We start from the raw sequence: 15,446 nt of genomic DNA on the forward strand, positions 1-15,446 counted from the left end.
TATCCTGGGAAAAAAGGGTCTTTAAGTAAACGGAATCTTTTAACAAGTGCCAGAAAACCAACATGTTGCAGGAGTCCTGATGAAATGCAAATGCATAAAATGGCACAGGCAAGAATATACGAAAAGGAAGTGTTAGGAAATTTGTTAAGGAAGAAATTTTACCCTATATATGAGGCATTCCTACATATGTTTATGGCTAAGTTCAAAGGAAAATCAAATCATCCTTCTCTGACTTTTATTTTTTTTTCAAAAAGGGGATTCCCATAGACTACATCTAACTATGTATCAAGCGGTATCAGATACCATTTACCTTCCAAATTACTACTCTCAAATCCAGCAATTGAAAGAAAAACAAACAGTATTTCCATTTTGTCAGATCAGTAAGCAATGCTAGTAAGGACCATTTCTCTTCTGTAACCTTTTTTCCTTTGGCCAATGTGAGTTACTACGTTTTTATTTGTGCACATTTTAAAGTTACTGAGCGTTGAACTTATCTAATAAAGAATTTTGGAAATTGAAAAAAGGGGGGAAAAAGTAGTGCCAGAACTACTTCAGACATGGTAACAACTTTAGTGCTCACAACATATAGAATTAAATATGTTATTATACTCATTTTACAGATGAGAAAACTGAGGCACAGAAAGATTTTATAAATTGCCCAAGGTCACACAGCTGACAAGTGACAGAGGCTGAATTTTAATGGAGGCAGTGTGTTTTAATCATTACAAAATACAAATACATTCTGTGGCAGGGAAAGACTTACTTGATTAACATCAGACTTATATTCATTTTTCTTTTGACTGATATAAAGAAGATTAAAGCCTGAGTATAAGCAAATCTTCTGAAAAACCTTCTCTCCCATGCATTTTTAACTTCTCTGAGACAGTCATACAGGCTAGCTTTTCCCATTTTATAGAACAAATACTTATAAAATGTTTTCTGTGTGCTGGTACTGGTCTAAGCAAGCCATAATTTTGTTCATAATGGTCATAAGTGCTCATTTAACCCATGGTAAGGACTATTATTATGCCCATTTTTCAGATAGGAAAGCCGGGACATTTACTGCCTAAGTCATCGAGCAAGTCACTTAGCTGCTCCAAACTCCACTTTCCATTAGTAAACATGAGGGGATAATGCTTGACTCACAGGTGTTTGTGAGACGAAACAATGAAATCATATATCTAAAGCAGCAAGGACAGACCTGGCCTCTTAGGCACTTGGAGAAATGCTAGCCCTGCCACCTTTCTCAGCTTAGTTTTAATTTATTGATCTATGAGTTCTTCAATTTATTAGCTCATGAGCATTGGAAAAGGGACCAGGTGAACAGAGGAATGGAAGAAAGTCTATTGGGGTTGCATAATTTTAAAGAATTATGATACTCATTTTAAAAACATGGGCTAGATTTTTTTCTAATATGTTAGACATTTGTAGGAAACACAACCAGTGTAACTGTGTCACCAATATTTCCACTGGAGATAAGAAACAGAGGCAGATCTTTAAAATAAAATCTCACTAAAGATTATTATATATAAACATTTATATGATATGAAACATGCATACATTACACATCACAATGCATGTCTATTAAACATTACAATGTCAAAAATATATACAGTATCTATGTGAGACCTAAAATATCTTTCACCTCTTTGATTCAAATTCTAAAATTCCACGATCTGATGATATTAACACAAAAATATGCATGCAGTACTAATGACAAAAAGGGTCAGCTTTAATAATACTGAAGAGTGTTTTGAAAATGCAGTTGGAGTTATTTGATGCTCTACATACATCTGCCTAGGGTGGTTTATTCTCATAAGAGTCTAAATTTTACAACAAAATCATTATTTAGAACTTCCAGGTGTTAGTTTTTATGAGGTGTTCCCATATTGCAGGACAGCCAGGAAGAATATTGTAATTTCTAGGTAGGCGGCATCTACATTGTAATTTCTATAACCATTCTTTCTTTATCTATATGAGCACTGATGCCCTAAATTGTGTCCTCTTCATAAATATATTTCTTTTTTTTTTTTTTTTTTTTTTTTTTTTAAAGATTTATTTATTTATTTAATTCCCCCCCCCCTCCCCTGGTTGTCTGTTCTTGGTGTCTATTTTCTGCGTCTTGTTTCTTTGTCCGCTTCTGTTGTCAGGTCAGCGGCACGGGAAGTGTGGGCGGCGCCATTCCTGGGCAGGCTGCTCTTTCTTTTCACGCTGGGCGGCTTTTCCTCACGGGCGCACTCCTTGCGCGTGGGGCTCCCCCACGCGGGGGACACCCTTGCGTGGCACAGCACTCCTTGCGCGCATGAGCGCTGCGCATGGCCAGCTCCACACGGATCAAGGAGGCCCGGGGTTTGAACCGCAGACCTCCCATATGGTAGACGGACGCCCTAACCACTGGGCCAAAGTCCGTTTCCCACATAAATATATTTCAATGGCTGACAAACCAGTCATTAGCAGTACTGTTGTTGAATTCTGTGATCACGTTAGACATGGACAAAGTTGCCTGGAAAGAGTTGTAGTAAATTTTCCCAAAGAAAACTTACTACAAAGAAGGAAGTTTCCCAAAGAAGGGTGACGAGAAAGTCTTAGGCTCTTAAAGTTTATTTCAAAGAAAATAATCCCTTGGAGTTTCTCAAATTTAAATTATGTAATTCTGAAGGTCCACCATTGTTTGGGAATGGTAGGAAAACAGCTTAATAGCCCATCTCTCTGTTCTCAACGTCACCACCCTGGTGTAGCTCAGTGCCCTTGACTGAATTATGGCAACCAGTTCCTAACGTTTTCCACAACTCCCGTTTCTTACCAACTGCTGCACATCTAGGATACTACTGTCAGAATAATTTTTCCACCACACTGCTTTCATCATCCTTTGCCTTGAGTAAAAACGGCCAATGGTTTCTTATAATTTGTCACATTGAGCCCACATTCCTTTCATTGGCTTTTGAAGCCATTGGTCAAATCTCCTAACTTAAAGTAGTTGACCTGATTTTCACAGGCTTTCCATTATGCCTTTTCTTTCCTCTCTGTTTATCTAAATGAAATTCATCTTTCAGACCTTAACTGCAGTCTTACCTTTTCCACTATGTTTTATAAACTAGCCAAACTGGATTACTATAATTGCTTCCAATTAGAAATTCCTGCTGGTGCCCTGGTCACTGCAACTGAGGTTAGCCCTTCTAGTCATCTCTAATCGGGGATGCTTGTGTATGCTTTCACTGGAGTTTAAAAGCTACTGAGAGGCTAAGACCATATCTTACGGTTCTTTTGGACCCTTTCGAACATTTCGACCATAGCAAGCATCCAAAATGTACATATTGATCAGTAGCATCTTAGACATATGATGGCGCCAAACAAGAACTGAAGAGACTCTTAACTCCTCAAAGAAATTTATAGACAAAAGATAGCCCCCGATTCTCCCAATTCTCTTAGATTTCTATTGCAGCTTTACAGTATAACAAACTCTGGCTGCTGGAATCCAGCCAGAGAGAGCAGGTTTGAAACAGGATTCTTCCTACAAACTCTATCTCCAAATCTACTTCCTCCAAGATAGAAAGTACTGGCTTGAAAAATAGGTTTAATATAGATTTAGATGATAGAAACAACATCTTCAACTAAACCTCTGCTGCCCCATATTGTAGTCATGACACATAGATACAACTGTAGTTATGAAAAATAACACAAATTAATATTTATATAATTATACAAGTACAATTATTTTAATTTACTATATAAATAAAAGTTACATGAATACAATTTAAAAGTTAGTCCTCCAGTCACATTGGTTATCGTTAATGGGCAGCACCCATTATAGAATCTCTACTTTATTACAGAAAGTTCTACTGGAGAATGCTGAAGATTATCCAAAGCCATTGCTAAGAGGAGTGTTATCTGCTGGGGTAGGTTTTTGCTTGCAACATAAAATGCCAGGACCAGTACTATAAGAAGACAAAGTAGAAGTCCACTTCCATTGCGAACGTGGCTTGAGCAGTACTGGGACAGCTCACTGTCCTAATGACAATCCCTGCCAAAAACTAGAATGGCAAATTAGGGCTTCATTCTTGTAGCTTAGGCCAAAGAGAGGATTCATTGCCCTTCTGCCCCCACGATGTGTTAAAATTTGCAAGGGAAGTACCACGTCAAGGCAAAAATAAATGACATGAGCCCAGTGTTTGCAGAGGGTTGGTGCGGAGAGCACAAGGAAATCTGAATGAGTGGAAGCTCCTGACATGGAGAGAGGAAAGCACAGCAAGAGAAGGGTCTAGAAACAGGTTTGCGTCATGGCTGTGACAAGGTCTAGTCAAAAGCGTGTCATTTGAGGAAGGACTGACTGCTATGGGCAGCAAACCTGGGTAACACCCAGACCCTTGTTTACGAAGTTATAACAAGAATGTCTTCAAGAGTGAATGGTGTGTGTATCGAGGTGGTCCTAGGAATGCTAAGGAGAGTAAAATGTGACTCTAAAGGAGGTCAATGATATCAAGGAAAAACGACTCTGAATTTCAAACTACGTAACTGAATATCTGATTTATCCCTCCTGTGGTCCAATTCCCATTCCCACCATGAGGAAGGATCATAGAAGATAAAATTAGTATTTCATATACTTCATGTGCCCTTCCTCTCCTTCTTTGGGAACAGGGGATCCCCAGAATGCTTTATTGGACTTGATCTGCATCTCAAGGCTTAGTCCCAAAGAGGAATAAGCATGTGACTTTTCAAGGTGACAACTTTAAAGTACATTATTTGGCTTCAACTATTTAATGTTTGTTAAAAAATTCCATTTGCTATTTTATGAAGTCATAGTTAACACTCTGAGGATAAATCTACATAAGTAGAATAAAATCTGATCAGCTGAACCAGGAGGGCTGAGTTTTCTGCCATCACTAGCACGGAACAGGAGATTTCCCCATCGGGTCACCCAGGTAGCTGCCAAACACTGTCGTGACTTAGGCTCTGGGTTTCATTTCCCAAAGAAATTACTTTGGGGTTCCTTTCCCCCTTGTGCTGGTGATTAACAAAAGAGAAATAAAAAATAAAAAAAATTTTCCCTTTAAGTCTCACATGCTAGAGAGATATCTCCAAACGATTTAGATAAGTGACAATACGAAATCGTTTTTAAAAATCAGAAGCAACTTAATATGAGCAAGTTAATCAATTTGTGCTCATGAACATGATGGAACTGTTCAGTGTATTATGAAAATGACGAGCTAACTGTACTGGTAAGTGAGTAAACAGGGCAACCAAAGAGTGCCAATTAAAAGTCACTCCAGACCTGGGAGGAGGGTTTTACTTCATTGTAAAAGCTCTGCTCCTGGCTGTGTACCACCAAAAAATTATTCCTGTACTTGGGATACACATACAGAGAAATTATTAAGTTTTTAAATGACATAAAAATCAGAAGGAAAGGTTTTATGATAGGATAGTATTTCTCAAGTATAGGATGCTTGTTAAAAAATTCCCTGGGTGGGGGAATTTGATTTTTGCTAGTTTTGCACATATCCCGCCAAACTGGAGAACTTTGAGACATTAAACGTTTCACAGCTATAACGGATCCAATAGACTATACCACTTAGGAGGTAATAAATTCTGATCCTCCGAACTATGAAAGGAAAGTTATTTTCTTGCTTCCCCATTAGTAAATCTGTATAATATGAGAATGGAAAATAGGAAGGAAATCAAGTTTAATGGCAGTTCATCTCAGTCACGGCAATTTTACTTACGGATTTTACCAACCTGAGTTGAAAGGTGGTGCCTTTTAAGATAACTTTTTTTAAAAACATAATTTTAAAAATCTGAATGCTAATAAGCCAGTCTGACTTTATGACAGCACATTCAATGTCAAAATACTATTCAGTACTTCTGGCTGTAATTACGAGTGATCAAACAAGTAATTAATAGGCTTTGCCTTGACTTAAATATAAAATGGAAAACTGCTTAGGATTTTAGAGGGTCGATGGAGAACATGTTCCATAGCTTAAAAACTCGTTTTTTCATAGCAAAAAAACCCCCACAACAAACCCCTCCAAAAAGAACAACAACCAAAATGTATTTGTGAGGATGCTCTGTCATCTCAATGTAAAGCTCCTTCCATCAAATTATCCCTTGCGCTCGCCTCGCCCCTGCCTCCCCACCACAGAGAGAGTCGATTCTTACCACAGAGATGGAGTTGGAAAGCAGGGTCCCGTCCTGTCCCAACATGTTGGAGACGGTGATTTCAGGTAGGTCCATGTTTTGGGGATGAAACGGGAGCAGGCCGTTATGGTTCATCGGGTGACAGAGAGAGTGGTAGCCGGATTCCACCTCGTTCAGGTGCAGCAGGGAGTGGTCCGGGAGGGAGGGAGGTGTGATGGGTGGGATGTTGAAGTCCTCGCTTTCCAGGCTGGGGCCAGGGTAGGACTGGGAAGAGAGAAGAGGGAGAGGGTCGCCAAATGGGCATCGCCGTGTTCTTTGTCATCATGAACATGTCCCCTTCAGATAGTATTCCAAGGAGCATTACAGTGCTGGCCAAGCCACTTCAGACACCCAGCATATTCTGCTGCCATTTTCCCATTGTACCCGGAAGCAAACTGTCTCAAAGGCAAAACCCACTTCCGGAATAGAGAGTGCTTCCAGGAGGCAGTTTTATTTTTTCCAAGAAGCTGAACTCAAGAGATTTCAAACGTCCCTTTACGTTTTTCCAGACTTTTCATCTAGCTGAATACCTTTTTCATGGGAATTGTGGGGAAGGAAGGCTAGTTATAAAATTCATGTTTGACCAAACATGTTTCGGGGGGATCCCTAACTGCTCAGGTCATGGATTGTAATAAAGCGAATTCCAGAAGTTCTGGGGCAATTGCTTTTGGTTTTGCGAAGCTACGTGCTCACTTCTGACAGAAGAAAAATAATTAATACAGAAGTAACTTATGTAGGCTGCTGTGTGGTTACATTGAAAGTGTGCTATATGGGGAAAAAATGCCATGGAAAGTTATTTTCATCACCAAGATTATGCCACCAAAATAATGGTGAAGATTGCTTTCATGATTTCTGACCATCGACTATATTTATTTGATGCTTCCTCTAAAATCTGAAAAGTAACACTGGGATCGTTTAACATCATTTCACTCAACTTTAAAAGGCAAAGGAATACTAATAGGATTAGAACACTAACTCAGGACTAAAAGTCAACCAGTAAAATAAACAACATGAACATATCCAGAGCTTTCTCCTTTCGTGAGTAGCATTAGATAAAATAGGAAGGGAGGAAGGGAAGATTAGAGGACACTCCTGTCTAAAAATGGAATGTGGTAAACACTGAGAAATGTAAGGAAGAACTGAAGGAGAAAACATTGTTACAAATTCATATCAATGCCCAGTGATATGTAGCAGTCCCTTCTAGAGCAGGTGTCATAATATGGCAGGAATACAACAATCTGTGCCCAGATAATCCTGCAAATGAAGAGAGCCTTCATTGGAAGGCTTGGGTAACAAGGATTCCCTTGTCTAACAGCACAGCGCTTGCTGAAGTGTGCAAGATCTAAAATGAGCAGGCAAAGGTTGGAAGCCAAAGAAAGTAGTATAAGGTATTTGTGGGAGTTCAGCCAATAAGCCTTCTGCTCCTATGTCCAAGTGCCCAGGGTTATTTTTTCCAGATGGCGTCTATTTGTCTAACAGAAAGAAAATCTTCAAGTTGCACTTGCTAAATGCTGTACAAGATTTGATATATTTGTTTAGGTGCTGTCAGAAGACAAGATTAAATGAAGAGCTACTTGGAACATCTGGAATTTAGACCTGGTCATGTAGCGGCATGTGTGCATTAGAGATTAAAGTATGCGAAGGCAAAGTTTGAGTCTTCCCTGCAGATACATATATATTTTTTAATATCTAGGAAGTTCTGCTTTACAAAAAATCACTGGTTCTAAAAATGTAATCATCCGCTACCAAATTCTTCTGTTAGTGGTATATATCTCCTGCCTGAAAAATATACTAGTACTCTGTGTCAAAATTACAAGTTTGGTTACATTTTCACTTGCCTGATTTATTTCAGGCCCTGGGTCTCTAGATGTTAGCCATCAGTTTCTTGTATAAGTATTAGTATGAGAAGAAGCCTAAAAGATGCCGGCTGGGAGAGGGGAGGCACTTTTATTCATACTTATTTTGCCATCTTCATTTAACCCTCACAATAGCCCTTGGTGTAGTTATTACCCCTGCTTTCCAGATGAGAAAAGTGGGGCTCTGAAGTTGGGTAACATGGCCAGTGTCACCCCAGCTGGGAAATGATAAACAGAGTATGAAGGAATGTAGTCACTATTATTTATTAGGTTGACCAATACAAAATTGCTAATCCCCACCTGTTTTCAATCAACACATTTCATAAGGTTTAACTTAATAATGAACATTAGCATTAGTATCAGGTTTTTCCTTGCCCCAAATTCCACCCCAAAACCCTCTTCACTAATATTAAGTAGTTACTCTATATGAGCAAAGAACTTAGTCTCTTTGTCAACATTGCAAATATGGTACTTATTGGCACATGCCTTCTAACAAGTTAATTGGTGCCTTTTTGAAACTTTCCTGAATAAGGCACTACGATTAATGCCAGCGATGAGGGAGGAAAGTGTTTTGAATTTTACAAATGCCATTAAACCTTGGAAAATACTCGAGGATATTCTATTTATGGTATGCCATGACTTTATGTTCTAGTTTCTTCAATAGTTAGTTGTTAATTTGTGGTGTTCCAAAGGAACATTTAATTGGTATCACTTTACATTCAGTGATAACAGTTGCACTACAATTTAACTAAGCTACATGGTTTATTTTCATGTAATTACACATTAACGTTATTTAAGCCTTGCAATTATATACCAAAACTACAGATTCCACAACTTAACCAGTAATGGTAGTTATGTGGATCAGGAGATTTAACAACACAAGGTTATCCAGTAGCTTCTATTCTTTACATTGGAAGTCATGGTATGTTACTTGCCATGAGCCTGCTACAACGCAATTGATGCCATATAAATATAGAATGGTTATTGTACAAATGTCAAAATGCCCAGAATTTACAAAGACTTCAGTGTCAGACTTATTACTAATTTTTTAAAATGTGGAAATAAATGAGCTAATCCTTCAACACTGATTTGTAGGACATGACAGCTTTATTTTGATTTTTGAATCTAATTGGAATAAGTGTTACTTAACAGTAGTCAGCATTACATTATAGATAATTTGCAACGTTTGGGGATATATTACAATAGGATATGATTCAGTATTTTCCATTCTTGTTCCCATGAACTTGGCTGGTAAGAACTAGTTAGTCTTCAGTGTTTGTTGAATGGATAAACAAATGAATCACTGAATGAATAAACGAATGAAGGAATGCTAAAAGGGCCCTTTAAGGGAGGAATTCTTAATGTTTTTTTTGTTTCATGAACCCCTTTACCCATCAGGTGAAATGAATACTATGGTAATTTATTTATTGCATATATTCATAAGTGAAGGAAATGCTAGATTTCAGTTAGAGGTCAGAGAAAATAAAGATAATAAATTGATGTTTTTCAAATCAAGCTCATGGACCCCTTGAGTTAAGAACCCCTGCTTTTGAGGTACGATGGTTCTAACTATACCACTGTCATTCCATGGGCTTGAATAAATATTTTGTATTTCCAAGACTGCACCACCAACTGACAACATGGTAGGTAAATAATTTCACAGTGTGTTAAGAAGTTGAAAATATCCTGTTAGAGGAGGAGAGACTAGAGCACTATGGGGACTGCTGGGTGTCCTCTCTGGGACTGCTCTGCATCCCTGAAGTGGCTTGCACTTACCATCCTATAGCGACCCAGAGCTTCGCAGAGGATTAGGAAAGGAAATTGTGAGCCCCAGGTTCTCAGGGCTGTTAGAGCTAGCACCCACCGAAGGCACAGCATCACCTATCCACCTGGTGGAAGCCAAAGTCCCACACCAGAACCCCTCGGGTGACAGCTACTTGACAACAGCCGGGTGCTATTTGCAGGCAGCAGGTACAACTCCCACCCCCTCCCCATGAATGCTTGGCCAGCAGCACGGGTCCCATGAGATGAGGAGGGCCCAGGGAAGGTTCAGGGTAATCTTATCACAGAGACAGGGACATTGGGGATGGGACCAAGGGCTGAATGGCCAGAGAAGGCTTAGGTTAAGGCCATCCTTGGGTCACAGTGGACCGCTTGCATTTGCCTGCTCACTTGGGGTCCTTTGCTGACTTGAGTCCATTTTCCTCCCTCAAATCTTAGTGAGGCCTTGATTTTAAATCGTCTTTCATTCTCCTACCCTCTCAGGACCACAGATCATTTGATATTGCACAGGATTAGACCTTTGCAGATCCCCATGAGATGTCAAGATGACATTTTTTTAAACCTGTTTTAGAGGCCATCAACAAGTCAATCCCATGTCTTCTGAGGTTCTGTGGGGCTGGATTTCTGGGCAGAATGCTGGCAAAAGAGTAGTGTTGTAGCATGGAGTTACGTATCCCAGAAAAATGTATTCTTAATCCACTGCTGTGGGTACAAACCATTGTAAGTAGGACCTTTGACAAGCTTACTTCAGTTAAAGTGTGGCCCACTGTGCTGGTTTCAGTCTGTTGTGGACTCCAAAAAAATTATCTTCTTAAGGTAACACATTGCTGTGCATGTAGACCTATTGTATGTGGGATGTTTTCGTGAGATTCAGTTAGGGAACTTTTGATTAGATCACTTCAGGTAAGGACCTTTGATTAGATTGTGGGACTCAGGCTGGGTCCTGGTTCCTCTTACTGGAGTTCTTTATAAGTGGAGGACTGAAACGACCCAGCCACAGGAAAAAAGCCACAGAGATAGAGAAACCCCAAGAGGCTAAGAGAGAGGTACTGGAGGCAGGAGGCTGGAGGCTGGAATCAGTGGAGCACAGAGGCAACCAAGAGGCTGCCTGAAGGAAAGGGAAGAGATGAGTCATATGGCTGAGCTCAGGAGAAAGTAATCCTGGAGGAGAAGGCAGAGACCCAGACCACAGACCCAGACCACATTGTGTCTGGCCATGCATCAGGAGTCCAGGATCTCCAGCAGCTGACGGTCAGTGAGACAGCATCTCTGATGATACCTTGACTTGGACATTTTCACAGCCTCAGAACTGTAAGCTTTTAACTTAATAAATTCTCATTGTTAAAAGTCAACCTATTTCTGGTATATTGCTCCCAGCAGCTTTTAGCAAATTAAAACACCCTCATTTGGGATAGGTCTTAATCCTATAACTAGAGGTCTTATAGATAAGGCTACAGAGAGAGAAGCTATGGGGAGCAGCCAGAGGCTGGAAGTCAAAGGAACCCAGAAGAGAAAGGAGAAGGTACCGCCATGTGCAATCCCATGTGACAGGACCCCAAAGATCGTTGGCTGGCCAGAAGATACTGACCCCAGGACAAAGCAGTCCTCTTAGCCTTTGAAACCATTAGCCAATAAATTCCTGTTACTAAGCCAACCCACTGTTACGTTATTTGTTTTAGCTAAAGGGTCAGTAGCCTTTTGCATAGATGTTCAAAGATGGTGTCTTCTTCCTTGTCATCCTTTATTGTGCCTTTTAGTCTGGAGATCAGAATCTTGACAGTATCCTGAGTCAGGCTGCCTATCTCCTCCCAGCAAATAATAAAGCCACTAATGACCACGTGTACCAATGGAGAGAAAGTACTTAGGGATAGTGGTATAAATTTTGCCTTGGATCTTCATCATATTATTCCAGAGTAAATAGGAAACTAAGAAGCATGCAAAGTGATTTGGGTTAAGCCAGAGCCATGTTACATGACCCAAACCTGACTCCTCATTCCAACAACTCATATATATATTGTTGCTAATTAACCAGATTCTCCCTGACCCTAAGTGCCTCGGTGGTTAAAGTTGCAAAGAGTCTCATTGCAGTGCTGGTACTGGGATAGGTCAGACGGGTCCTCTCGTGTAGTGCAGGAGACACAGTACAAAATTCACCCTGTGAATTTCCTGTGTTCAGGGAGCAGGCTCCAAGTGTCAACGAATGTGGGTTATTTATGGGGTGTACCATAATGAGGCTTAGCTAATTTTGGGAAACGGACGAGCTCTTCAAGGTCATGAGGGGACCCTAGGAAGCACTGAAGTGGTAATTTCAAAATATTATCATCCTCAAGAGAGTATTTTTATAGTTCTAAATTATAGATTCAGGGCCTATTTCAAGGAATTTTCTTAACACCTCCTGATGGCTATTTGCTTCTCAAGTGCTACAGTTTTGCTGAAAAGGAGATAGGCTCTGGACTGGTTAGGTGGATTCCTAATGACTCCTTCTGTGACTTTCTGCAGTATTGGAAAGATTGAGGATTTGGAGCCAAATAGACAGGGTTTGCATCCAGGTTCTCTGAAAAATATTATAGTTTGTGTGCTGAGGCAAGTTTCCTAATTCTGCATGAGCTTCTGTTTCAAGATTTGCAAAAAAGGGGATGATCCAAGCTATCCCATTGGGGGCCTTATAGGATCAAAAGTAAAACTATATGCAAATGGCCTACTAATAGATGTCTGCCACATAGAAAGTTCTTGATACATGGCAGCTGTAGCATAGCTAGGGTTGTTAAGTGGATTTATGTAAGCCTTGGATTGAGTCATGTCCCAGAAAACAAACAACTCCTGACAATATGGTTGAAGATTTATATTCCTCCCACAGTATCATTATAAAGGAATTTCAGCATTATTGCCACTCATCAGACCTCATACTATAGAAAGGACAGTCCCATTCAGTATATAATGTGTGCACTTAATTGCTCCCCACAAATCCTAGGATAAAGCTTCCCCTTTATTTTAGTGGGATTAAGTTGTGGTTTTAAAATTAAAGAGTAAAAAATAGTGGGGAAGATATTGAGCAGAAAAGAAATGCTAAAGAGCTCAGAAGGTAATGACTTAATGTACAGAGTGCCCCAAATTCTGCTCCTTCGTGAACACCCACTGGCAGGTCTGAAAAGCTAAGTGATCATTCCTGACAGTGCAACTCGTACCAATCCAATTGGGAGACACGATGAATTTGTGAACCAGGATATCAGTGCGAAGGTTTGCAACAAAACCTAGCCTTTCTTCCATAATGCCTTGTGTCCCCAGAAAAGCTATCTCTCTGGAAGATTGTTGGCAAGGAGGTCAAATGATAAACAGATGGATGGCTTTCGAGCCTAGAACTCGCAAAATAACAAGGGGTCCTCCCTATCTGTTTTGAGATTTGCTCCATCTGAGTGCCTTTTAAGCCATTTGCCTAAAGTCTATGTCCTCCTTCCCCCATGTCTGATGTTTCCTAGACGCCTGTGACAGTTTGAAGCTCTTTTACAAATTCTAAAAAGAGAAAGATTATGTTTTTGAACGAGTCCATTCCTGGGGGTGCGGGGCCCTCTTGACTGGTCGACATCAGTGAGGCATGACTCAGGCTGGGTCTCCACCCTCTTGCTGGGCCTTAGATAAATGGGGACACAGAGGAAGAGACACACCGGAAAGGGAAGCTCTGCTATTTTGACCTGGCCGTGTGTGAGAGAGGACCCTAGGTTCTCCTCTAGCTGCTAAAAGACAGAGAAGCCCCAAGGGTGGAGAGGTCCTGGAGTCAGGAACCAGCAGAGCAGAGAGGCACAGAAAGAGGCCCCCGAGGGGCTGGGCCCACGGAGCAGCTGGAGGCTGCGGAGACAGCCCTGCCATATGCCTGACTGCCACGTGGCAGGACCCGGGAGCCCCAGTAGCTGACTGTTAGAAAGCATCCCTCGCGGTGCTTTGATTCAGACATTTCAAGGTCTTGGAACAATAAGCTTTTACCTTAATAAAATATCCATTAGGAAAGACAACCCATTTCTGGTACTTTGCATCGGCAACCCTGTGGTAAACTAAGGCATCCCCCATTTCAGTATTCCGAGGACACCTCACCTGATTTCTGGACTTTGTCATTCCCCTAGTCTAAGTATTAATATATACTCCCATTCCTTTACAATCATATTGCTTTACATATTCCCTGTCTTGGGTATCCTGCTTGCATTATTTTCTCTTTCCTGTAGCTACAGCCTGTTCTCATTTGATATTCCTAGTCTACATTAATACATCTGGAAGTGGAATGTTAATTGAGCTGATGTGTCTTTTCACTGCAGAGAATTTGGGTTTTCACATGGTCTACAATAGAGTGCTAATAGACGCTGGCTGGGAACAAACAATGGGAAGTTTCCGTGGCCCTTGCCTTTCCTTCTCTTGTTTAAAATCTCATTTCTCCACCAACGGGGCCTCGTATTATGTGGCTCTCTGTCCACATATTGCAATCATTATACAGAGTCCTCAATCACTGGTGACAAGAAGTCCCATAACTCAGAAGAATTCAAAAGATATCATCTTGTATGTAATCTTAAATCATGTGATGGATTCATGCAATCATGCATACACTAAAAATATGGCTATGGTCATAAGACTGTAAAATATGTTTCTCATATAGATCTCTATTTGAAGGAGAAATAAATAGCACTGCAAACATACACAGAATGCCTTAAATTTTACACTGTAACATAATTTCTGAAAATTACTAATAGAAAAACACCAATGTTTAATACATGTTTCATCTTCTATTATAAGAGAATTCTGGTTGCATGATTCAAATAACTGAACTGAATGCAAAGTAAACTGAGGAGTTTATTAGAAAAATAATAAACTTCCCCTGTACAATTTCAGAAGTTATCATGCTGTTGAGCTTAAATTTCTCCTAAAAGCGTTTAAATAGCAACAACATTATCTCCAATTTCTTTTGGGAAGACCTTCAGAAGTAGGTATTTTGCAGATTCTTTTGTCTCTGCGTGAACAAGGCTTGATAGCTGGAGACTATAATGTATTACTGTGGAAATCTTCGGTCTGTTACATAAATCATCTTAACACTCAGCAAGAATTGTCCAACAGTGCCATTGACGTGCTCAAGCCAATGATCCTGCAAACAATTTTTTTGTCTTTCTTCCCATGTTAGACAATAGCAATAAATCATCTTCATTTAAAAACACACGATGTACTAATTTTTCAAGCTGCAGTTATCAAAGTGCAATTTTTGGTAGAAAGAGTAGCATGTATTCATGCTCTTTCATTTCCACAACCCGTGTTAAATATGAGGCAAACCTCATTCATTATAGGAATATTTGTTGAGCACCTACTACGTGAGGGGCATCCTGCTTAGTGTGATTTGAGATACAAAGAATGGTAAGACAGTGTGTTATAAAGGAAGTGAATTTGCAGAGAAGATAAAAATTCAGGCTCCCTATAAAGAACAGCATGTTCCAAGCGCTATACTAAGTGATATCAAGGTGTAAACTAAAGAGGATGACTTGAAGCTGGGATGGTCAAAGGACTGTTGTAACCAGATTTGCCCTGATAATAGGGCCTGCTGAGACAGGATAAATAATCAGGGAAGGACCACGAAGCAGACGGAAGAGCTCTCAGAGCAGGTGGGTGTAC

At 40.2% G+C, this 15,446-nt stretch overlaps 1 protein-coding gene across 2 annotated transcripts in view; it reads right to left on the minus strand.

Moving 5' to 3' along the window:
• Positions 1-15,446, minus strand: part of TOX (thymocyte selection associated high mobility group box) — a 342,324-nt gene that overhangs the window by 153,754 nt on the left and 173,124 nt on the right. For both annotated transcript variants that reach the window (XM_004484333.5, XM_004484334.5), the window contains one exon: positions 6,151-6,393. In XM_004484333.5, coding sequence (XP_004484390.1) covers positions 6,151-6,393 — 243 coding nt within the window. The remainder of the gene's footprint in view (positions 1-6,150; positions 6,394-15,446) is intronic.

Source organism: Dasypus novemcinctus, chromosome 14 (assembly GCF_030445035.2).
Source record: "Dasypus novemcinctus isolate mDasNov1 chromosome 14, mDasNov1.1.hap2, whole genome shotgun sequence".
Taxonomy (NCBI): Eukaryota; Metazoa; Chordata; class Mammalia; order Cingulata; family Dasypodidae; genus Dasypus; species Dasypus novemcinctus.